Source organism: Diabrotica undecimpunctata, chromosome 8 (genome assembly GCF_040954645.1).
Source record: "Diabrotica undecimpunctata isolate CICGRU chromosome 8, icDiaUnde3, whole genome shotgun sequence".
Classification (NCBI taxonomy): domain Eukaryota; kingdom Metazoa; phylum Arthropoda; class Insecta; order Coleoptera; family Chrysomelidae; genus Diabrotica; species Diabrotica undecimpunctata.
Window position 1 is genome coordinate 109,822,330 of NC_092810.1, and position 25,855 is coordinate 109,848,184.

Genomic DNA, 25,855 nt, shown 5'->3' on the forward strand with positions numbered 1-25,855 from the left:
CAGGGAAATGTTCATGTAACCACCTTCTACAAATTCTTGTGTAATGTGGTGTAGCACCATCATGCATGAAAAACATGTTTCTTCGTATTTGTAATGGAATATCTTCCAAAATATCATGTAAAATATTATCTAGAAAATTGTAATACATGTTACCATTTAAATTTCCGGGAAAGATGTGGTATCCTATGAAACTATTTCCTAAAGTAGCTGCCCAAACGTTTATCTTGAACGTGTGTTGCAAGTGAGTTTCCATTGTAGCCCTAGGATTTTCTTCAGCCCAGAAGTGCATATTTCTAGAATTGAACATACCTTGTCTTGTAAATGTGGCCTCGTCTGTAAACAGAATGTTGCTTAAAAAATTTGGTGCAGTTTGAACTTTATTTTGCAATACTTCACAAAAATCAACTCTAAGTGGCATATCGTCAGGTAACAATTCCTGCACCTGTCGATAGTGGTAAGGATGTAATTGCTCTTCATGTAGAACTCTTAAAACACTTTGATGGGAAATATTCGTTCTTAATCCTAACCTGCGTGTACTTATTGTGGGGTCATTTATTACAGCATCCAATATTTGCTGTTCAACGCGAACATTTCTTGCTTCTCTACGACGACCAGCATCTGTATTCCTTCTTTGAAGACAACCGGTTTCTCTCAGTCGTCGTTCAGTACTTACAAAAGTCATGGCATTGGGAATATTTGTTCGGATACTTTTCTCTGTAGCGTCTTACAGCGGCAGCAGCATTTCCCGAACATTCCCCTAATACTAAGAGTATGTCTGTCATCTCAGAATTTGAATAGTGTGCCATATTGCGGGCAAACAAATTTAAAAATATAGCAAAAGAGACGTGTTAAACAAATTTCACTGTCGAGTACAATAAAAGTGTAGATAAAATAATTTAATTGTTATTAAACGTCACTGACAATTCATAGACTACTTGAGATTAAAGTGTTGTTGCTAACACAAGTGTCAATTCCAAAGCATACTTGATGAATATTAAGAAATGTAGCGATTACAATAAAATATATGTATACCTTCGAGTTTAAATAAATCGAAAACGGTGATATCTATCGAAATATTACAAGAGCACCTTTTTTGCGTAGAAAAGTCTAAGGAAACAATTTTTAAAATATTTTTTTAAAATATGTAAAAATTAAAAAACATGTGACGCAATAACCCCCACTTGTCCTCCAAAACTACCCTGTATTAATATAGGATGTGGTAGGTGGTGACATGAAATTAATTATCCTAATGTCTTATAATCACTCCCAAAATATGAACTCCGTATTCAAAACCGTTTGGAAGATATTTGAAAAAATAAGAATTTCAATTCACACCTTTAAAGGGTTGTATCTCCCTTATTATTCAGTTTTATAAAAAAGTGTACATAAAGAAGTACTCTTATTTTCGGACGTACTATGAGCTCTAGAAATTAATGTACATAATTCTGGACCACCTTGTATATTCCTGCACAGTCTTCAAATGAATTTTTTCATTTGTGAATTATTCGGACCTACTATCAGCTCTTTTGTTCTTCAACTTCGGTTTCTATGGTATTTAAAATCATAATCGTCATTTTTTGTATTCTTTTATCTGTTTATTTGTATTTGTAATCATAGCCACTAGCTCTGTAAAAATCCAAAACATTCCACTAATCCTCAGTTATAATCACTTCCGGTTCTCCCCATACTTTGATTGAACCTACTGAAGCAGTTAACACAACGTCCTTCCGTGGATGAATACTTATTGAGTTAAGCACTTTACCGCGGGTATGAACAAACTTTTTCACTACTTCTGCGCTTACTAGATCCCAACACCACAATTCTCCAGTAACTGATCCAGACAGAATGAAATTGTCGTTAGTGATCACGGCGCTTTCGATATTCACGTCGTCTGTTCTGTGACCGGTGTACCTGAAAAAAAAAAAACGTTTATTTAGTATATACAAAACAAAGAGATTGATAATTGGCGTATACCGTTGTAACGTGTCGTAAAGCTGATACGTCACATTTTGCCTAAATTTCTTTCATTTTACTAAATTTTGTATAAACTCACTATTTTCTTTTAATGTTTTTAAATAATTTGTAAGAAATCATTTTATGCCGTGTAAATAAAATTTCCTTTATATTTTGACCACACAGAGTCGTTCAACTATCTTTGATAATTCTCTTAAAAGGTACCGTTTTAATATAAGATCATATTACATAACTAAACCCTTAAAACACGCCGTAAGCAAAACAATCCCGACGTTGCCGCTAGGCCAAGCACAGTTCCGATCATCATCATCATGTATGCGTCCACTGCTGGAAATAGGTCTCCCTCAGCTCTTTTCATCTGTCTCTGTCTTGTGCGGCTTGCACCTAGTTATTGATAACACGCTTCAAACTTTCGATACCTTGGCTCAATTTCGACCACCTAGGAACATTAACAAACAGTACTTTTCTCCGTAAATGTCTATATAAAAAGCCTACCTTTTTTATTTTCCGTTTTGAAATTAAGATGTGAACGTACAGATGTGACGTATAGATGTGAGTCTACATCTATACGAGACCTCTATTAAAAAGGGTAAATCCTTTGTTCTTCTTTATTTTTGTACCTTTTGTTTCTTCACATATCTTATCTTTGTATTTTCTCATCTAATTAGGGTCATACTTTGGAGGCACCTTGCGTCCTAGTTTGAAGGCCCCTTTTGTTTTAGTTTGGACGGAGGCCACTTTCATGTTACTTTGGAGACCCCCTTTCATTCCAGTTTATAGGTCCTCTCCCATCCTATTTCAGGACCGAGGCTTTCTAATGCGAGTCAAGGCCCCTTATAAGGGCAATGCCCTTATCCCAGTACGGACCCAGGCTTCAAAAAAGAGGTTGCAAAGAGAAGTGTTGTAAAAACAACCATTTATAATATTTTAATTATATTTAGATATTTAGTTATTTTACCAACTTGTACCCGCAACTCGTCAGCTCTCGTGTTAATGTGTTTGCGTCCCTCTCCTTTATAATCTCTCTCCACCCCGCGTCATATTACTTAGGACGGTAAGTGCTAATTTGCCTCTCGGCAAGTAAGGACCGGGTGTGTTGTCAAAAAGTGCGTGGTGCGTAAGTGATAAATGCGCTTGTAAACCCGCTGTTTTGTGTTAAACCGTATACCTGTTTGTATCTCTCAATTTTATGTATCTCTGTTACTGCCTCCTAGCACTTAAAGCTAATGATATTTTTATAGCTCTTTTTATTATATCAGAATTGCGATAATTATCAATGTTGAATCAGCCCTTAAGTTCACTATAAATAAATCGAAGGAAAAATACATCTTAAGTGTTTTATTGCTTCAGTAGTCCTTAATAAATATTTTGAAGCAATCAGGTGTTCAACTACGTCTCTCTTAAATGTGGAAAGTTTGGTAATAAAGTTACCCTCTCCAAGAAGCTTGTGTTATTTAAGACCGCTTTCATGTTTTTTATATGTATACATATAATTTAAGACTTTTTTTATGTGTATGTACTTATATACTTTATTAGTGATAGTTTCCTGAAGCTATTTTCTTGTGGCATCTTAAAGTAATTACTATTTTAATAATACTTTTTAATGAGCGAACTAGTTCAAATAACCGGCTCCGATACATAAACTAAATAAACTAATTCGTCAGAGCTGACTTAAACCGCTCAGCCGTTCACCATTCAGGAGCAGTTCAGTTTGAATCTTCTAATCAATACGCGAAGAACGACAAACGTGAGAGGAACAGCTGGAGCGAGTGGGATGAGAGGGTGTAACTATGAACTACATAGATCATTTTCAATGACTGATGAACAGTGAGTGGGTGAGTGGTGAATCTATGCTGCTAAATTATATATTTTATATTGAGCTTTAAACCAAAATGAATAAATTTTGTAATATTTTAAATTAATTAAGTCGATTTAAATTAAAATCTGGATTATCAAAAATAAACTTCTTATGCACAACCAATAAAACAATATTATGTTTTGTTCATATGTAAATTAATTTCTCCTGTAACTATGTGTTAATAAACTAGTGAACTAAAAGAGTGACCTAGTTCACTTCTCACATTTGAACTAGTCTCACCGCTCTTTATGATGAACTATTATGCCCAACAATACATATAAGTATTTTTAGCCTTTCTCTTTGTCTTATGAATATCTCATTTTTTTTTTATTCAAATATTTAAAATCAGTGGCATAACTAGTACAACATAACTACTGGTAAATTTCGCTGACTAAACAAAGTGGTCCTATGACAGTCTTCGCTGTTCCTGGTAGACAACAGTGTCAATTTAAGGTACTGCTATTTGAACTACATTCAGTACAGAGCAGGTTTCATTAACTTTTAGGTAGTTTTATTGGCCAGAACTGTATGTGACTAAAAACAAAAGTTGATCTAGAGATGGAGTCTTACAGCCCATGCACCTCTACCATCATATTCCAGATATATATATATATATATATATATATATATATATATATATATATATATATATATATATATATATATATATATATATATCTGACTCCAGTCTTTAACGTAGTGAGCTAGACTATTGGTGCCTTACTTAGATCTACATACAGCATACATCTAGTTACATCTACAGTAGAACTAGCAGTCGATAGTATGAAGAGTTCCTGTTTCCAGTTTATAACATTTACAGCAAGTAGAGATGAGTGATATCTTATTCTTATTTGGAACGTCCACTTCCCAATACATTCCCATCACAATCCTTTGTGACATACTGATTTATTACACTCCGTCTATACCGCCGATGTTTATATATTGTAAATATATTACAGAAATAAACCTATTTTACTGACAACTGCTGAGTTTCTTATCAATGGCTCTTTGGATATTATGATGCTTAGACAAAAGTAAAGAACCAAAAAATAGAATAAGTTACCCTACATGAATACTCAATTACCCCAAAAAAACACTGAATGAAAGAAAAAACTAGTTTCATCCAAACTTAAGACTGCTACAGGATAACATGTCATTCAGTATGCATTACCATATTTTTCACAACAAGGTAGTGGAACTATGATTTATGCTTGATTAAACATAAGACCTATTATTAAGGTATGTTGGAAGTGACTTTAAAAGCTAAAACTTCATCTGAAAGTATCTCTCAAAATTCATCAGTAAAGTAAAAATACAATTACATAGTCATAAATACATCTCTATATACAATATGGTATTAGTTTAAATATTAGTTAATAAACTTACTTTCCCAGCATCTCTCCAGAGTTTTTATCAAACAATCGTACTGTATTATCGGCAGATCCAGCTAAAATGCATTGTCCATCATGGGTAAAACTGACTGATACAACAGGTGCTACAAAATTAAACATATTGTATAAATAATATTGCCATCAAATCTATGTGCATACCAATGAAAGATTTTCACATCAGAAGGAAATAAAAACAAATTTATAACTAAGGAAGCTTTATCACAGAAATGAAACGATATATGATTTTTCTTAGCCATCATAGAAGGGAAATTATGTATTATAATTAAAAGATTAGAACAGACATTGATAAGTTTTTAATTGTTAGTAGATATGTGAGGGTGCTATTTTAACGACATTTTAAAATATCTAAAATTAACTAGTGAAAGAAGAACAATGTGAATACTGAAATATGCTGGGAAATTAATGGTTGAGAATTTTGAAATATTAGCTTCTAGAAGGACCTTGGCCAGGAAGATTTTACCAGGAGAATACAAGAAAAGTCCTTCTGATAAATGAAGATACCTATTAGAAACAGAACACAGTTGAATTGATTCAACAAGAAAATGCAAGTAATAGCAATTTTTTATACAATTACAAAGTATATCAAAAGGAAATAAAAAATACAAATATTACCTCCAACAAAATCAGCATCCAACCTTCCATTTCTTAAATCATATCTCCTAAAAGAACAATCTACAGAACCAGCTAATATTTCATGATCTGTAACTTGAACAGATGTTACACAGTCTTTGGCATCTTTCAGAACTTGTACCGGATCTTGAGATCTAGATTTCACATCCCAGAACATTACTGTGTTATCCAAACTGCCAGACACAACTATAGTTGATTCTTCATTATATTTGACACAGGTGACTGTGGCTGCATGGCCTCTAAAAATAAGTTTGGATCCATAAAATCACAATAACTTTGGCAAACTCTATACAAAATTGAAGGTAACTATACTAAAATAACTCAACAATCTTCAATCTACATCTTTGTTTATTTTCTTAGGGATCTCTTTGTCATCTAATTGTCAAAATTTACAGTAATTACATGACTTTGTACATACTTTTGTTTCTTTAAATATCTACAAACATTATTTTTCTTATAATATTCGTATTTTACCCTTATTAAGTATGAAAAGTATATAAGAATATATATGCATATATGCGTCTATATTCTTTGATGATAGTAATGGCCATCATGAAATTATTGCTGAGTTTTTCCTACAGCACCATATTCATTAACAGAAATAATATCAATAAAATGAGTAATATTTTATATAACTATCTTTACCTCAACCTTCTAATAGGTTGTCCTGTAGAGACATCCCACAATATATTAGATTTATCTGAAGAGCATGATACTATCTGACTGCTATCACAGGAACCACATGCATCCAGAACTTCGTTTCCATGACCACCGTAAGTTTTAAGTATCAAGCCTCTGTATGGATTCCAAAGCTTTAACTTTTTATCTGATCCGCAAGTTAAACAGTAGGATCCATCAACTAAAAAACAATAAGAATATGCCTGGATAGATTATAAAATTGTTGAAAAAATGCAAGTTAAAATCAGATTATACAATATTACCGTTAAATCTGACCGCCCTAACAGCCCCTTGATTGCAATCGATAGTATTTAGACATTGTAAATCCATTTAAAGCAAAACAACAAGATGATAAACCTTTCAATTTAAATAAACCACGATAAACCATAAACCATAAACATAACAAAAACAAAACCAAACTTTTGAACTACTGTCCATGTCATGTCACTGCACAGAATAACCAACATAAATATACAGTTGTGAAAAAGTACCAAATTTTTATAGGTACGTACTGGTATGTACTTAAATAATAAATTGCTACTCAAATTGTAAAATTAGTAACTTTTATGGAATTTCTTATTTTGCTGTGAAAAACTAGCTTCAAATGATACGTAGCCGTGTCATAATAAAAATCTCCAAGAATAAAGTAATTCCAACAATAGAAGTAGATGAACGATTTGAAGAAACTAATGTTTATAATTTGCGTTTTAGAATATTATAAGCTAATTATTTCTTGTGAAATGCCAATATAAAAAAAAATTAAAGAAAAGTCAATATTTATTATCATTTTTGTGATGATTTAATAATTCCTTTTGTCATTTTTCTTTTTGTTGATGTAATTTAATTTATTTACTACAATTAGACCTAAAGACGGTCCTGTTTTGCGTCATTCAGCACCCTTCAACCAAATTGCCACACCAAATTGACCCTTATTGTAGTTGTAGTTAGGAATGAGCCATGTCCGCCATTTACCTGCATAACTAGAAGCTTGATCAACAAACCTATTCCACAATCGACCAGTGGAAGAATCTGTTCGCCATTTGGTGTCCGTGCCCTTGCTTGTGTTTGTGCATCTTTTTTGTTGTGTTTATGCTCTCGTTTTTGACTTTAGGAGTTTAACTATGGAATTAAAAGTGGACACGGTTAACCTATTCGACATAGGCAAAATTTGCAGGGCCTGTTTGACGGAAAAAGGGGAAATGCGATCACTTTTCATGCAAGATGATTCTACAGGACAACCGTTGGTCCTGGCAGAAATGATAATGGAGTGCACCTCCCTACAGGTGGATGCTTTTTTCTTTAGTTTTAAATATTATTCTCTTTATTCTACATACCCTTGAAATTATTTGCTCCTACCCTACTTTTCCTAACATTCCTAAATATTTTATTTATTATAAGTTTTATTTTGCTTTTTTCCTGTACCGTTTTTTAACTGTTAATTGTAACATTTATGTACTTATAATATTTTAAATAAAATTTAAATTACTACTTACATTATGATAGATGTATTTATGTGAAAACAAGTATTAATTTAATTAAATACAATAAACATAAATAATATGCTAATAAGTAATACATCAGTAAAGCTTATTTTATTTGCTGTGTAATTTGTCCATATTTTTTAAAACTTGTTTAAAAGAAAATTGCATGTTCATTTTAGATTAACAGTAAAACTTTTCTTCTTCTTCAGAATAATTCTTCTCTCATGGATTATTTAGAAAAAATACTGTACAAAGTTACTTGGCCCATTTTTGTCTAAAATGCTCTATAATCTGTCCTGACATTAATATTTTTTGCCTATTCTGTTTTTTGTTCTGTTTGCCAATATATTTTGATAATATTTCCAGTCATGTCCAAAAATTAGTACTTAAGTCAACATGATAATCATGTAAATGGTAAAAGACATATTAAAAATATTATTCAAAGCTGATAAAAGTTTTTGTTATAGATAAAAACTATTCAAATAATAGTATTTATCACTATGCCATTCAGTGATATATTTCTATTTACCTTGCTTGTCAGCAATGTTGTTCTTTATATTCTTTTCATGTTCATAATATCCAATCACCTAAGAAGTTTTTTTTTAATTTCAGTTTCATAATTGCAGTAGGTATTCTTTTTTGTGTTGTTTTTTTCTTATGATTATATTTCATTATCAGTAAATATTCTTTCTTTTCAATCACCAATAATTGGATATAATAAACATGTGTTGACTGTCATTAACTAGTAGAGTATTTTTTATTGTGGTACAAAGAGTTTAACAAAAAAAATTCCCTATCTGAAGTGTTAAATTGTAAAGTGTACATAGGCATATTTGTATATTTGGACAATCATACTAAATAACAGTTAAACAAGCAGAAAATAGACCAGAATCAGTAGAAGTTACATATTTAAAATATGATCCCAATAAGGAATTGGTTCACATCTCTGAGATTTGATATGCATCATCTCTTTTAGTTTTCACTCCAGTGTCAACTTAGTCAATCATTCTAGTCACTTGGTCTGCCCAATTTCATTACAGTGTTGCTATTCTTGCTATAGCATCAGCCATTTCTAATCTTCTCAGTATCCCACTATTTGATATCTTACCTAGTAAAGAAAAGCCCAGGCACCATCACCCCCTTCAGCCAGTTGAGTATCCAGTATTATTCTCCATGCCACAGTTATACTTTCTGCTCCATAGGTCAATACTAGTAACACACCTGAAAATTTTTCTTTTAAGGCATATTAGGAGATCAGATTTGAAAACATACCTCAATTTACAAAAAATTTCTCAAGTCAGTCCTATATGATAAAAAAGGTCAAAGATTTCATTATCTCTTTGTATGTCACTATTTGGCTTCTAGAGATGTTTATTGTAAGTCCACCTTCTAAAGAGGAGAGCTCATTTAGTAGTTTTGTAATCCCATCTATCTGATTAGCTATTAATACAGTCTTCTTCTACTTCTTCTAGTGCTGACTCCACTAATGAAGGTTGGCTATCACCATTGCAAATGCGTCTCTATCTTTTGCTTTCCTTAAAGGCATCTGTATGTTTAACACAGTCCAGTCACATATATTTTTCAGCCTTGATATTTGTTGTCTACCAGGAATTCTTGTTTCCTTAGATTTTACCCTTAATAATCAGCTGCAACAACCCATACTTCTCATTTCTAAGTATGTGCTCCAAATATGCTGTCTTTCTCCTTTTAATGGTGGTCAAAAGTTCTCTATCTGTTCCTATTCTGTGCAATGCCATTTTGTTCGTAATATGATCGGTCCATGGTGGGTATTTCCAAAATTCTCCTAAAAAGGCAGATCTCAAAAGCTTACAGCTTTCTCATAAGTCAGCATTGACAATCCAAGCTTCAGCACCATAAAGTAGAATAGAGTGGATATAACATTTTACCATCTGATATCGGATTTGCAGACTGAGTCTTTGGTTACTCAGAAATTTCCTCATCTTCAAAAAGGTTGCTCTGGATTGCTCTATTCTTGATCAAATTTCTGGTTTTGGTTTTGGATCTAGATCTTCAGTAATCCAGACTCCTAAAAACTTTGTTTGGTTCACTTGTTCAATATCTTCATTAATACAGTATCCTCTGCAAATCTTTTGTCATTGTAAATAAAGTTTTGTGTTGATATCTTTTGTTTTTAATTTTTTATGTCAAAGCATTACTTTCTGGGCGACCAATGTACGTTAAGTTTCTATACATTTTTTTTTTTCAGATTAAAGACGATGATGGACTGCCAAATCTTATCTGCTTACAATGTTGCCATGAAGTATCGAGGTCCTATTCCTTTAAACAACTCTTTGAACAAAGTGATATCAATCTCAGAACATATCTGGGTAAACCACTAGAGACAAATCAGAAACATTTTAAAGAGGAAATAACAACACACCAAACAGATTTTGCAAGTAGTTTCTTGGACAGCCTGGGACTTGAATCATCTTCCGATAGTAGCGACGAGGATGATTTTAAAGATGAGCTACTTGCTCTTCACGATACCCTGTCAGATAATCCGCAGGATGAAAAAGTAATTGCCCAAAAGCAACTTCTGAAGTCTGCCAAGTTTCACAAAAGTCGACAGGCTAGGAGGAAAATGTTGGCTAAAGGAGGAAAAGTTGCAGGTATTGAACAAAAATATTTGATTTACTTTTGAATTTTATTGCCTTTCTTAAGTCTCGTACTGACTATATACCTCTGATCATTGTTCTGTAGACAGGAAATACACCTCAGGCAGGATTTCCATTTACTTCGATCTATTATCAGTTTTATGGTACTACTAACTACTGTCTAGAATGCTAAAAACGATACATTTTCAACGATTTTTTTGATCTTATTTGTTATGTATGGCAATTAAAATTTTTTTATATTATCATACAACCTTTGAAGATTACAAATATATTTTTTTCTTTGTTCCTGTGTTTTAAAGATCCTCCAAAAATTTTTAGTCCAAAAATTACTGCACCTTGGCGGACAGTTAATCTCTGGAACGGCAAATGTTAAACATAACATTCGAGAAGGATTTTAAAAAGGAAGTACCCTTACGTGAACCAAAATGGCAGACCTTTGAAAAATTGTTTAAAAACCGACCTTTTTTCAGTCACAAAAATTTTATTATTTTTTTGTCAAATTGTGGTAAACTATCATAGAGAAAACCAAAACAAACACAATGCATCAAGGTTTATTAAAATCGACCAACTAGATCCGGAGATGAGCTGTTCGCCAGTTTTAAAAACGTAGTTTTGGAAAAAACGCGTTTAAAGTATTTTTAGTTTTTTTTGTAAATATTTCTTTCAAAATCGATTCTATAGAAATAGAATTGATAATCTATGAGAAAGCTAACAACACGATGTGTAAAAATACAAGCGGTATTTTGGAGAAAGCTAAATAAATATAAGCCGCGAGACTGACAGCTGCGTGAACACCTGCGCCGAGCCGAGAGCGCGCTACTGTAAGTGCATTATATCTTGGGATTGGCTTCAAATTTTTATATAACATTTTAGAGTTATTTTTGAAGGTGAAAGGAATCTAGAAATGTAAAAAAAATTGTTTTTAAAATTCTAGACGCTAATAGTAGGTACCTTACACTTCCGTTCGAATTGACACAAATACATTGGAAGAAATCTGTATTTTAAAGGGAGAAGCGATTATATAAAAACGTAGTCAAAAAAAGTTAGTGGTGGTTCCAGGAGGGTATGACACTCATAGAAGAAAAGAGTCATTCTTAGATATCCTATATTATTTTTAAGTTTTTTAATACCAATGTTTTTTAGTGTTAGCTGCCAAACGAATGAAGCGCAACTCAAACCAATGTAACGTCTGTAAGAAGCAATTCATCAATTTAAAATCCTTCAGAAAACATCTAAAGACCCATATAGAAGACCGTCCTTTCAAGTGCAAAATATGTTCTAGAGGCTTCACTGAAGAAAATTACTTGAACAATCATATGCGCACTCACGTACCGGACGAGCAAAAGCCTCACGAATGTGAGATATGCAAAAAACGGTTCATCCACAGCACTCTGCTTTCCAAACATATGTTAAAACACAGTGGAGAGAAGCCGTTTGTGTGCAAAATTTGTAACAAAGGATGTTACGCTGAAAATAGTCTTCTAAAGCACATGAAAATACACGAGAAAAAAGAAGGAGATCCCGGATTATTGAAACATATTTGTGATTATTGTAAAGTTGAGTTTCCTGATAACCAAAGTCTTTCCATTCATATTAAACAGCATACTGGTGATAGACCGTTTGTTTGCAATATTTGTGGGAAGTGTTTTCCACAAAGGTTTAACTTGGAATTGCATGCAAGAACACATACTGGTAAGTAATTTTGTAATTGTAATTAACTGTGAGTATCTTAAGGTTGAAAACTTAGTCAAGTGTATTGAACCTTCGCTTAAAGTCACAATTAGAGTATACTGTGAATTTTGAGTTATTCTTTTTGCTACTTCGTAGAAGGGATTTTGTAGGTTGCAGTTATTTATTTAATTTTATGTATTAGACTTTATATTATATATCCAAAAAGGTATGAGTAAAAAATACATCTAAACACGCTGTAAATCTTCCACTGCTGGATCCTCATCTTCTCGATATTATCAGTCAGACTGTCCGTACCCAACTCCACACGTTGAAGGTACCTCACCCAGTGAACTATATGTGCATACAAAACGTCCCAACGTCCTCGGATCTAGCACAGAGCAAACATGTTGTTGATCTCGCATCTATTCCTTGGTGTATGCTCCTTTTCAAATTTCTCCAATGCGCTTTCCACGGCTACCATGTATCCGCCCTGATGTATTATTTGTCCATCAAATAATAACATGTATTATTTGTGCAGAAAAATACATTCTGCTCAATTTGTAATTCCTCTGAAAATGTCCCATTCAAAACTTTAGCAACATAAGAAAAAAAAACGAAAAACCTTCATTTTTGTCAAAAATATATTTTTTTAAAAAATTGACCATTACTTCCAAATGATTTAATTTTTGACTTTAAATTATATACTAATTTACTTTCTAATAAGGTAATTGTGGTAACTATTCATTTATAGTTGTTATTGATATATGCGAGTTGCTGTGTCAATTTCTGATTTTTTTAATATGTTTGTTTCTTCTCGAATGGCATCGGAAATATCATCATCAAATTCTATTTCATTGCAGTGTTCAAAGTAAAAAAAAGTGCTCTGAGCCATGTTCCCACCTTCCAATTACTGGTTTAGGTGGTAAAGGGACACTGGTTATATATCTGCACTCTCAACGGAGCCTTTACGAAAACTTTTCATAAAATTTATAAAATCATTTACCAACGGAAACAGATTTCATATTTTTTCTGTAAATCTATTTACCCCGTGGACTACACAAGTGCAATAAATTCAGTAAGGATAAAATTTTTTAAATTAACAGCAGCTTCTAACATGTATGCCGCAACATCTGAAAGCATTAAAACTATTTTATTCACTGATTAAAAGATTAAAAAAAGAAGAAGGTTCTTTAAAGAGTTCAAAACTCAGACGGAATATTACAGACATTATTCGAAGACAAGACGCAAAAAACGCTTATTCTCCTTCGTATGGCACTCTCTATGTTGCCAATTGTATTTACTAAGCTTCCAAGACAGCAAACTCATGTACTCCTATTTGTTTTTCTCAAATTCTCATTTGTATTTTTGTTTCTTAGTATTTTTGTTTTTATGGTTTATTTTCATTCCGGTTGGTTTTGTTATGTGGTTCAATATAGAAATTTTGTTCTGAATATATTGGTTGTTTGACGTGAGGGAGAAAATATTTTACTTTATATTTTTAAAGAATATAAAATATTTTTATTCTAGTGCAGTTTTACTTTATCAAGACTAGATTCATAGTTTTTTTCTTCTATAACCAATGAGAAGTTGCATTGGACAACTAATAGACATTTTATATCATTTTTTTTTTGGTCAAATTATGACCATCTAGATCTGACAACAAATCTCCACCAAAATGTACAGTTTATAATTGGTAATAAGCCACAATTTTAGTTTAAAATAAGTTTATTGACGTTTCAATTTCCACTTCGGAAATCGTTTTCAAAATACAAACATTAATAAATTAAACTAATTTTGTTTTTTCTTACTTGGTGAAAATTTCTTCTAATTTAATTTTATCTAACTCATTTATATTGACAATTTCAGACATGTATTATACATTTTAAAATAGACGACTTTAAAATGATATTGTCAATATTGTTGAGTTGCGTTCCTGGGACGACTTTACGTGTAAGATAGTTCATTCGATTACATGAAATCAACTTTAACTTAAGAATGCCCGTCAGAAAAAAATCATATAATATATTATATATATATTATTATATTACGGCAACAGATGGCCAAAAAGAGCTATGGAATACAATCCAAGTAATAGAAGGAAACGAGGAAGACCAGCCAAGTCTTGGATACAAGGTGTTATGGAAACCATGAAAGACAGAGCCATTGATGAAGACACCTGGAGAGATAGAAAAAGATGGCGATCGAAATGCGGGAACCGGCAGAAGCTGTAGGATCCCCGCTAATATATATATATATATATATAATATATATATATATATATATATATTATATATATATATTATTATATTATATATATATATATATATATATATATATATATATATATATATATATTATATATATTATAGCATGTGATTCGTCTTTAAAAAGACAACCACATGCAATGATAACAGTAAAATTCTCCTGTTAGGTATTCCATAGTAAATCATGGGGGAAAAACCAGGACAAAACCCTCATAATACTATCCCGACATGGTAAGTATTTCGTCTTATATTTAGTTTACTCTCAATAAACACCAAACTCTGATTTTGTTTTTTATTTAAAAACATAAATGATGTATCCTCGATATGTTATTAACTTACTAATAGTGGTATTTTCCTTTTATTGATTTCCTCTTTTAATATGGATTCTGCTGCATTCTGCCGATTTACTATGGAATCACTAACAGGTGAATTTTACTGTCATCATTGCATATGGTTGTCTTTTTAAAGACGAATTACATGCTATTTCTCAAGTTAAATTTGATTTCATGTAATCCAATGAATTATCTTACAATAAAGTCGTCCCAGTAACGCGCAACTCAACAATATTGGCATATCATATAGTCGTCTGCTTTAAAATGTATAATATATGTCTGAATTGTCAATATGAATGAGTCATTTAAAATTTAATTATTAGAATTTTTCACCAAGCAAAAATAAATAAAATAAAATATGTAAAATAAATAAAATTTCCGAAGAAGAAATCGAAACCTCAAAAATAACCTTAATTTAAACTTAAACTGTGGCTTATTCCCAATAAAAATAGTAGATAATTGCATTAAGATGCCACAAGAAAATAGCTTTCGAATAATATTAATGATTAATTCCTTGTGAATTATTACCAGGTGACTCATTCCATTTATATAAACTGTTTAGGTTAATATGTGATTGTTAATTTTATTACACTGCATTCCAACGATGATGGGTGCAGTGTACTAAACAATGTTAAAAATGTATTGCATACTTTGATTTGCTCTGTTGAAATAAAGTATGTATGTAAAGAAATCATTTAATTTATAAGTCAAATATGTTGTGCCTGCATTATCATTTGGAACATGCTTGAGCTATTGGGTAGTGTTTTTTATTTTTTAAAATGGCGCTCTTTTTTTTCTCATATCAGGAAAAATAAATGGAAATTGTTCTTTTTACTTGATAATTAATACACTTTCCCAATCTTTTGTTTTTTCCGAAAAATACTTTTAGTCGTTATTCTCAAAATACTGTGAAGTTTGGGCTATGAGATCACCATTTGTTGCAAAATAGCGTCCTCCGAGCATTTTTCAAATTTGGTCTAAATATGGGGCTAAGTCCTAAGTTTGAGTTATGACCTCATCATTAGTTGCAAAATAGCGAGCATGATCGAACAATTCATATTCTAATTGGTGTAATTTTACCGCATTTTTAGCGGATATCTATTTACTTCTAGTTTCTATCTATTATCTATATCTATTTTCTTCCATATCTATTTTCAAGTCGTTTAGCCCCTGCCTCATTTCTTCGTTCTTCTTTAGTATTGTATTTTTGTCTCCATTAGAGTACTGCTTTCGATCTTAAGGATTTGTATTTCATCTTCAAATTTGTTTTACCCACTTTTTGAAGATATCACTCGGTATGATGTTTTTCCACGGGCCCCAAAATAATATTTACCGTGACGCGAAATTACGAGAGACGTGCAGTAACCGTGCGGTAAGCAGTAATTTGTATAAACTTATAAAAATAAAATGACGTTTAATAAATGTTCATCTGGGCGATTTTACGAGTCCAGGTCTTGGTGAAGTCAAAAGGTACAGGGTTAGTCGGGTTTGATGAAATTCTGCTAGCATAAGATAGGAGTAGTTGCTGCCTGCGAAGGTAAAGGAGAAGTTCATGAGATTTACAATGGCGACTTTCAGCGGGACTGTATCGAAATGCTCCTAGGCATATTCGGAGAGCAGTGTTGTGAACAGAATTTAACGATTGCAATAAATTATTGGATGCGGACAAGTAAACTATACAACGATAGTCTAATTTGGATCGGATTATAGCTCGATATATTTTGAGTAGTACACTTTCATCGGCACCCCATTAATGGTGGGACAATGTCTTTAACAAAAACTTGTAATGATCAATTAGCTCTAAATTTACTCCGTTTAGTGTTACTTTGGGTATTTCTGCGCTGTTGTATCTCCTGGTGAATTTAATTATTTTGGATTTATTGACAGAGAACCTGAAGCCAGTGTTCTCGGACCATGTAGTAAGAGACTCGACAGAATTTTGTAATAAAGATGAGGTTGCAGATGTAGATTTTTCTTGCAGTAAACAATAAGGTCGTCTGCGTACAGGGCAAATTTAACGTGAGATTTTATATGAGAGCAAATATCATTGATGGCTAGTAGAAAGAGGGTAGAAATCAAAGTAGAACCTTGAGGTATACCACTTTCAGTGACATAGTTGTCTGATAATACTCCTTTAACCGTGATTCTGAAATTTCTATTATTTAAAAAGTTGTTTATAAAGCATAATATGTTGCCCGCAAGATTAATTTCCACCAGTTTCTTAAGGATAACCGTCTAACGTGTTATATAGAAAGCACTTTCTATATCAAAAATTATTGCGATTACGTCTTGCTTGGAGACCATAGCATTTGCTATATCTGTTTGCAGGATCACTAAATTATCAGTGGTGTTTCGATTAGGTCTAAAGCCTGATTGAGCAGGGTTTTTGTCTAGATGCCAGATTAATCGCCGCTTGTTGATCATTTTTTACAATAATTTGCAAAGAGTACATGTTAGGGAGATTGGCCTAAACGAGTTTGGAGAGTTGGGAAGGGAGCTGCTTTTTTTATAGAATGTATAATGGATTTCCTTTATTTGGAAGGAAATTCTTGTCGGGACCAGATTAGGTTGTACAATTGAAACAATTTATTTATAGTTTCTTCATGGAAATATTTGAGGAAAATTGAGGGGATGTCATCAGGGTCAGCAGCTGAGTTTTTTGTAGTGGATAGGGCTACAGTCAATTCTTGTTTAGAAAAGGGTAAGTTTATTGGGTTGGAAATATCGTTAGTTTTACAACTTGGGATATTAAAAGAGTGTAAAGGAGACTTATTTTGGTTTGGCGTTTTGGATTGAAAGTGATCCGCGAAAATCTTGGCGATACTTTGATTTTGAGTCACTATTTTTTTGTCATGAGTTATAATGAAAATTTAAATGATAACTAAGATTTATTATAAATTTTAAAAATTACTAAAATCATTAAACAAAAATAAAAAAAAAAATATTATTATACATTAACTGAAATATAGTAATAATAAGTATTCACTTCTGTCGGGACTCCAAAAGCTCCGCGTGCCGTTTTTTTTATTCTTGTAGTTTCTGTTTTGCTTGCTTCATATACTTGGTTCGCTATTCCCAGTCCGAACTGTCTAGTGAATTTAGTAATTATTTTTTTGCGAAGTTAGTTACTTTTTGACAGACTAAAAGTGGCTGGAAATTACTATACAACCAAGCACACGTACTCATAGCCAATATTAATAGTAAATAAACTAAATAGTAAATAAAATAGAACTTTGCGAATTACCGACAATCAATATTTATTTATCTGCACCATATAATAAATAGTTATGTTAAATTAAAACAACTAAAATATATTTTTTAAATATATACTACCCAAAATTTGATGGGTTCAGTATACACTTCCACTATTTAGAATAATTCTTCTTTTTTTTAAGAAAGAAGTCTGCAATAGTAGGATACTTGAGCTATTAATACTGAGAAGTAGGAATTGTTGTGTTGTAGGTTTCCGACAATGAATCTGTCAAAATATGCCCGAGCTAAGCGAATGGAGTATATCATATTTCGCATCTTCGGCCATTGTTAATAACCTAACATATCCTCATTCCTTAGTTTTGTTGATGTTCTAGTCGTCTTCTCTAACTACCGTCCTTGGTGGATGTATCAATCGCTATTTGGAGACACGGCAACGTCGCAATTCGACTGAATATAATTTCATCTTTGAATTAATACTCTATCCAAAGTCAATTGAAAACGGAAGTCTCGAGCTTATCGGTGATATCTGAGAAACTCATAGGCGTACGAAATTAGTTTTTCTAGAGAACTTAATTTGATAAATATCAATAAGTTCAATAATAAGTTAATAAGTTAACTTGTCTTTACATTTGGTTTGTAACATTAAATGATTTCGCGTAAATGAAATAATACAAAAATAACAAACTCATTTCCACACCACCCTGAGGTAGAGTTTCCGGCGCGTTTTTATGTGGTATTCACTGTAGGCCTAATTTACCGTATACATTAAATTACCATAGCTGCTATTACAGAACAGTGAAGAAGTCAATAATTCGAGACTTGAAGTAAAAAAGGTGTGCCAAAAATTCGTTAGGACTGAAAAAGTGATGTACCGATGTGTCAATGTCTTTAACGTAAATAAAGATCAAAGTGTCTGGACTTTTATTTATAGTTCGAATATTCACTAACAGATAGAGCTAGATGGAAGTGCCATGGCAACTCTTATAAATTTAATTTTCTAATTTTGCAGACCAGTTAAGGGGAACCTATTATAATTTTGTGTATAAAATATAGTATAAAATATAAAGTATAAAATAATAAATAAAACTCGATTTATTATAAAGTTTAAAAATAACACTTACATACTTCTTACTTTAACTCTTTATAGTCGTTTACATTTTTTTTTAATTTTTTTTGGTCCCTTGCGGGTTTTTTGTTTTTTTTTTATTTTTTTTTTTATCCTTTGATGGATGGATCCAATATGGATGGGTGTTTCGGTGAGTATTATAAGTATTGGTATTTTTGTCAGCAACGATATGGCTATTTATTTCAGATATATTCAAGGAAATTAAAAAATAATGTTAGAGACTATCGGCAACTTTTTCGTGACACAGAGTAAGTTCCTTTTAGCTCATCAACGGTATCAACACCTCCCTTTGTTGCATTGTAAAATGTAATCATTGTTGGCTTGTATGCATCGCCACTTTCTGGATCAATCTCGTCTTAGTAATGCATTGTTGACAATAATGTAACTATTTTGTTTTGCTTGGGCTTGTAGGATACCAAAGTCATGTCTTCGGTGAAACCAGAAATGCTCGAAATAACTTTACGTTCCTTTAACTTTGCCCATTAAATCCATCAAAAAATTCCCTTATAGGAGATAGCTTATCGTACTGTTTCCATTCCTCTCTATTATCAAGATTTGAAGAATTTCCGTTGTAAGACGAAAAATCTCTACGCCGGTTCCGTCGTGGGCCCACAGATCTCTCAAATTTAGGTGTGATGACCGCAAGACTCCAGCAAAATATAGAAGACCAATAAGTGCTTTAATTTCTTCCATATTTGTACTGGTGGCATCTCTTTATCTACTGTAATTTGTCCAAAGCTGTAGAATATATTTGTTTGTGTTTTTTAACTATTTCGCTGATGACGGAGTCAGGAAAAAACAATTGCCAAGCATAAATAATGGTTTTTGCTTCTCTGGCTTTTCTAATTACTCCAGAAGATTGAGTCACTATGTTTCTGCTCCGGATCATTTTCTTTAATAGCTTCGGCAAATTTATTCCACAACGTCTTTTTGTCCCTTCCCACAAAACACAGACGAGTATTTAGATCTTGCTGAGTTTCGTTAAAATCTGGTAGCTCTTCTCCTTCTGATTGCTCTGAATTAAAGTCGTGATCATTGTTCTCCAAAACGTAATCTTGGTCTTCAGGGGGTCCACCTATCTCATCGTCGCTCTCAATTTCAGCCCATATGGCTAAAATACGCCTTATTTCTTTCTCGTAAGAACACATAACCTGCAAATAAAAAAATCCTATTACAAATCACCATACATGTGACGTGTCCACTAAAATACTAGACTTAAGAAATATTATAAAAAGAACCACATACAGGGTTCACTTAGAAGTTATTACAATTGTTTATAAGTAAAAAACATACCCCTTTTCAAACGTTTATTTTATATGCATTTAACTTCTGAGATAGTTAAAAAAGTCTTAAAGAATCCTATGAAATTTGCTAAATGTGTCTAGCATCATTAATAGAGCAAGTTCAATAGTTTAAATATTTAGCCTCAGGGATAAATCAATTAAATAACTTTTAAACTATTTGACCGATCGATGTTCAGATGTATTAATAACATTTTATTTTGTTAATAAAAAAATTAATAAAATTTATAAATTAGTGTAAAAAACTGCTTTTTTGCAAATATCTCCTTAAATTATTTATCAATTTTAATTTAAAAAACGGGAAAATAAAGATATTCTTGATATAAAAAAAATGATATAAATATTGTTTATATAAAATATAAGGGAAAAAACTTATAGACAAAAAATCAATTGTGACCATAAATTATTTTTTAAAGAAAACGCAAGGTAAAAATACGAGTACTTTTTCATCTATTCGTCATCTAATAACCCCCACCTATGTCTTAAAAGCTTCAGTTATCTGAGAAAAATTTTGCCGTGAAATCGATGATTTTTGCATAACCAGACTGGGCTATTTTAATGAACCTTACAGTGTTTTGGGTGAATAAACATCTACATACATGCAGTTTTTAGTTTATTTTCACCACAGCACTGAGGTTCTATAATAAAATCAACTTTTGGATACTTTAAGAATTTTATTCTCCACAATTTCTCACGTATTTATGAGTTCAAAATATGTGGTCATTATCATGTAGCACTTTCCTTAGGATAAAAATGTTATTTCGAGTTACTATCTGGAGGGTTGGGAGACCGAATAGCCTTTGAAGCGGAGAGCGGATGAGATATGACCAGTAGATATTTTTTTAATATAAAACCATTAATCATAAAATAATTTATTTTGCTATTGGCTTGTAAATATTGTGATAATTCATCTCTGAATAAACATCATTTTTAGGTGAACGACCATTTCAATGTGAAATTTGCAAAAACGGTTACGTATCTAAGGCTAGTCTTAAAATTCACATGAGAACTCATACTAACGAACGCCCATTTGCTTGTGATTTTTGTGGAAAAGCTTTTAGACAGTCTGGAGATCTAACAAGCCACAAAAGACTTCACGGAACAGAAAAGCCTATAGAATGTTCAGTGTGTCAAAAGAGGTAAGCAGAATTTATTAATATTGGTGATATTTTAATACGATTCACTTTTTCTCTCTTTCTCTCCAAACGTCGACTGGAAAATGATCTTGGTAGCATACTATGTTTATGAGCGTCTAATTCTTCTTCAGAAGTCCTTTGGATGGACGGATGGATGGAATGGACCTTTATTGGGCTATATCAGTGAGGTTAGGAAGTATTTGAACATCATATCCTGCAAAAAAAATAGTAATCTAGAGTGGGATAAATTATTTCGAAAGGGCTGTTAATAAAACGAACAATTGTAATAATATAGTAATTTAAAATAACTGTTTAAATTTTAGGTTTACAACTGTAATGAAGTTGAAATACCACATGAGAAACCATACGGGAGAACGTCCATATGTATGCAGTGTATGTGGTCGAGGTTTTACAGTGAACACCATCCTGCTACGTCACATGCGTGTCCATTCTGGCGAACGTCCGTATGTATGTGTGACATGTGGTAAAGCATTTTCACAATCTAGTACGCTTAACACACATATGAAAGTACACGCTTCTTCCAATACAAACAATCAAGAAAGAACTTCAAAGTATACTACAATTGATGATCAGAAATATACCACCCAACATCAACAACAACAAGATAATAGATTGATACAGCAAGATACTCGGATGTTAGTGCAAACTCAGCAACTTAGTGATGGTACGAGAATTCTTACAGAAACTTCACAGCTTCTTGGTGATCATCGAGGATTGATTAATGACGCCAGGTAAGTTTTTATATAAATTGTAGGTTTAATAATAAAAATAACTAAACGAAGACATTATTGTTCTTCTATGACATACAAATAAGAAGACATACTATTTAAAAAAAATGTTCCCGCTTTTCTCTCAATAACATAATTTTCAAACTTGTTTAACCCCTCCGAAAAGTGCTTTTACTCATGCTTCTAAATGGTGTAAAGTTACGGACGCACTTGACGGAACCGGTCGGCAACGGAATGCACCAAGGCGATCGGTAATATAATGTACCTATGTATTGTAATTGAATTAAGGCGCACTTTACGGAAACGTAACACATCGAATCGCGCTGAGAACTCGTAACGAAATATTTTCGCGGTTAGTGTGTAGCGGTGCATTGCCTGGTGACTTAGTGAGCGCTACCAAAACGGAACGAACTGTACATTACTGGGTACAAGAAATTGTACGGCATTTAATTCCGGGCTGTAGCGGTGCGTTCCGTTGCTGGACGATTCGGTCAAGTGCGCGCATACCTTAATTGTTTGGTATGACGTCATTTTATTGCAAAACTGTGTCCTCCGAGCCTTTTTTTTAAGTTCGGCAACAGAAAATAGTTACACACAACTAAATCTTGGTAATACGATTAGTGGTAGATCAATTCGTATTCCAGGTAGTGTAATTTTGTCTGCACAACAGTCACCTTGTGCGAATGTGCGTTTTCTTGATGAAAGTAAATTTTTGCACGAGTAACTAGGCTGGTTTTTCTTCAAATCAGCACCGAAATGGAGTGATGGAGCTCCCCGTTTTTCTAGCATCTTCGTCTATGCCATCCTGCAACGGCAACAGTTGGCAATGGATGGGACTGGGTGGCAAAATAGACTTGAGAAGGTCCAGGCTCTACTATAGGGCTGTAGCACCATTGATGATATCATTCGCATTTAAGAAATAGTCTCCATGATCTTTTCGGCCAATCGTGTGATCTTGGCTTCTTCGGTTAGCATTTGACCAAAAATTCTTCAATGTACGGATACATTTTTGATCGACCATTATTTTATTCATAAATATTCATATTTCATATTTATATTTTTTGTTTTACTTCATGTTGCGTTTGAAACTTTGACAAGTGTCATTATGTCATCATGTTAATCTCGCGACTTTGCACTTAATGTAAAAATCAAAAGAGCATTCAGTATGAAACCCATTTGCTCACCTTCGTCTATAATAACCAACCTACTTCCTTTAAACAATTATTTACCACTATCATCTAACCAACTGTTCAACGTAGTGGGTCCTGCATTTACATAGGTTTCATCAACATATACAATTGGCTTACTTTTACTTCTGTTATATTTAAGACTTAGAGACTTAAGCTTAAGACGTAGAGCACGAATGTCATTCCTTTCAATTAATAAACATCGGGTTCCTTTCCTTTTTTTTTCCATTTATATCTCAATATTTTTTAAATCCCGTGTAGAGAGAACTCACGCTTCCTGCCCATTCAACGCCTGTTCAAGCCTTTTCTGTAAAATATTCAATGGTACATAACAATCTCCAGTCTCATAAAATGATAGATTTTGTTTCTAATGAACTGTTTGTCATAGGTCCTCAAGTCTGTCACAGGTCATTTCCTTTTAGCAAGTGTTGTAGCTGGAAATTCGTGTGAATTATTTGAATCTGCATCTGTTGTTGAATAATTATCCTTTCTACTGTGCGTTCAGATACTCCAGTAGCTTCGTTAAAACGTTGTTTAATATTAGTTCAATTATCTTCAGGAAACGGTCTTTATATATATTTAAACACTTTGTAAACTATCCCTCTCATTTTCTATCAAAATAGAAAATGAGATATCACAAGCAATAGAAATACGTAGAGGAGTACCACAGGCATGCATTTTGTCACCGTTGCTATTTAATGTTTATAGTGAAAGCGTCTGCCACGAAACCCTTTTACAAGCAAACGAAGGAATCGTAATCATTGGAGAGGTTGTAAATAATATTCGATACGCAGACGACACTGTACTAGTTGCAAGAACAGTAGAAGAATTACAACGATTACTTACAAATATAAATATTGCCTGCAACAATTATGGCATAAGTATCAATATCAAAAAAACTAAGTATATGGTCTTCAGTAAGAACATGACACAATCAACACATATTAGTATAAACTGCATTCAAATTGAAAAAGTATCAAGTTACAATTACTTGGGTACTTCAATAAACGAAACTGGAGACTAAAACAATGAAATAAAAAGACGTATCGAAATTGCCAGGGCCACTTTCATAAATATGAGGAAATTCTTCTGCAACAGAGATATAAGCATCCCTCTCCGATTAAGAATGCTAAGGGGCTACGTATTTTATTATACGGCGTAGAGGCCTGGACTCTCAAGCAGAACAATATAAAAAATATTGAAAGTTTCGAGATGTGGTGCTACCGTCGAATGCTGAAGATAAGTTGGGTTGAAAGAGTTACAAATTTTGAAGTAATGCGAAGGATAGGAAAAGACCCAGAAATTTTGTCAACGATCAAACGAAGAAAACTCGAATACTTGGGTCACGTGATGAGAGGACATAAATACGCATTACTTTAAAATATAATGCAAGGAAAAATAGAAGGAAAACGGAATCCAGGCCGTAGAAGAATGTCATGGCTGCGTCATTTGAGAGAGTGGTTTGGCTGTACCACTAATGAACTCTTTAGGTCAACTGTAAACAAGGTCAGGATAGCCTTGATGATTTCCAGTCTCCGATAGGAGTGGCACAAGAAGAAGAGAAGAAACTATCCCTTTGTATTACGGTATTAGTCTGATCTGTTTACTCATACTAAACTTAATCGTCTTCATTCTATAAACTGGTTAGTAATACGCGTCTTAGCATATTTTTTTAAAAGACTGGAAAACATATTGTGGCTAAATTATAAACTCGTTTTAACCTTTCGTAGGCACCCTTATTTTTACATACATATAAAGCACCGTGGGGTCTGATTGACCCCATATTTTATTAGTATTATTAATTATGAAGATTTTATGCAAAAATGGTACATTTAACTGAATTATATTATTGAAGTATTAATAATAAACCATTTTAATAAAACAGATTTTTCCAAAAAGAAATATTGTTTATTTGGTAAGGAAAATCAAGTAACGTCAATAAAATAATGGTTCTCTTTACTTAACTAACTTTAAACTAAACATTATTATGTCTCCTTCTTAAAGTGCCTATCCGTTCCGGATGTTGGCGATCATCACGGCTATCTTTACTTTGTTTATTGCAGCGCGGAACAGTTCAGTGGTAGTCGTGTTATACCACTTTCGTAAATTTTAAAGCCAGGAAATGCGTCTTCTTCCCGGTCCTCTCTTACCATTTATGTTCCCTTGGAGAATTAGCTGGAGAAGGCCGTAACGTTCTTGATTTCTCA

The 25,855-nt window shown here is 32.7% G+C and overlaps 2 protein-coding genes across 2 annotated transcripts in view; one reads left to right on the forward strand and one right to left on the reverse strand.

Annotated features, from left to right (window-relative positions):
* Positions 1-1,449: 1,449 nt before the first annotated feature.
* LOC140447833 (WD repeat domain-containing protein 83) lies at positions 1,450-6,991 on the reverse strand. The gene is made up of 5 exons (XM_072540721.1): positions 6,816-6,991; positions 6,520-6,733; positions 5,857-6,113; positions 5,219-5,327; positions 1,450-1,911 (listed from the first exon to the last, which is right to left on the reverse strand). The coding sequence occupies exons 1-5, from the start codon at positions 6,880-6,882 to the stop codon at positions 1,650-1,652; spliced, it is 909 nt and encodes a 302-aa protein (XP_072396822.1). The 5' UTR covers positions 6,883-6,991; the 3' UTR covers positions 1,450-1,649.
* A 474-nt stretch (positions 6,992-7,465) lies between these two features.
* The window catches only part of LOC140447834 (uncharacterized), a 29,377-nt gene continuing 10,987 nt past the window's right edge, over positions 7,466-25,855 (forward strand). Inside the window, exons 1-5 of the mRNA XM_072540722.1 lie at positions 7,466-7,835; positions 10,261-10,663; positions 11,813-12,361; positions 21,511-21,715; positions 22,036-22,464. Coding sequence (XP_072396823.1) covers positions 7,674-7,835; positions 10,261-10,663; positions 11,813-12,361; positions 21,511-21,715; positions 22,036-22,464 — 1,748 coding nt within the window. The 5' untranslated portion in view covers positions 7,466-7,673. The remainder of the gene's footprint in view (positions 7,836-10,260; positions 10,664-11,812; positions 12,362-21,510; positions 21,716-22,035; positions 22,465-25,855) is intronic.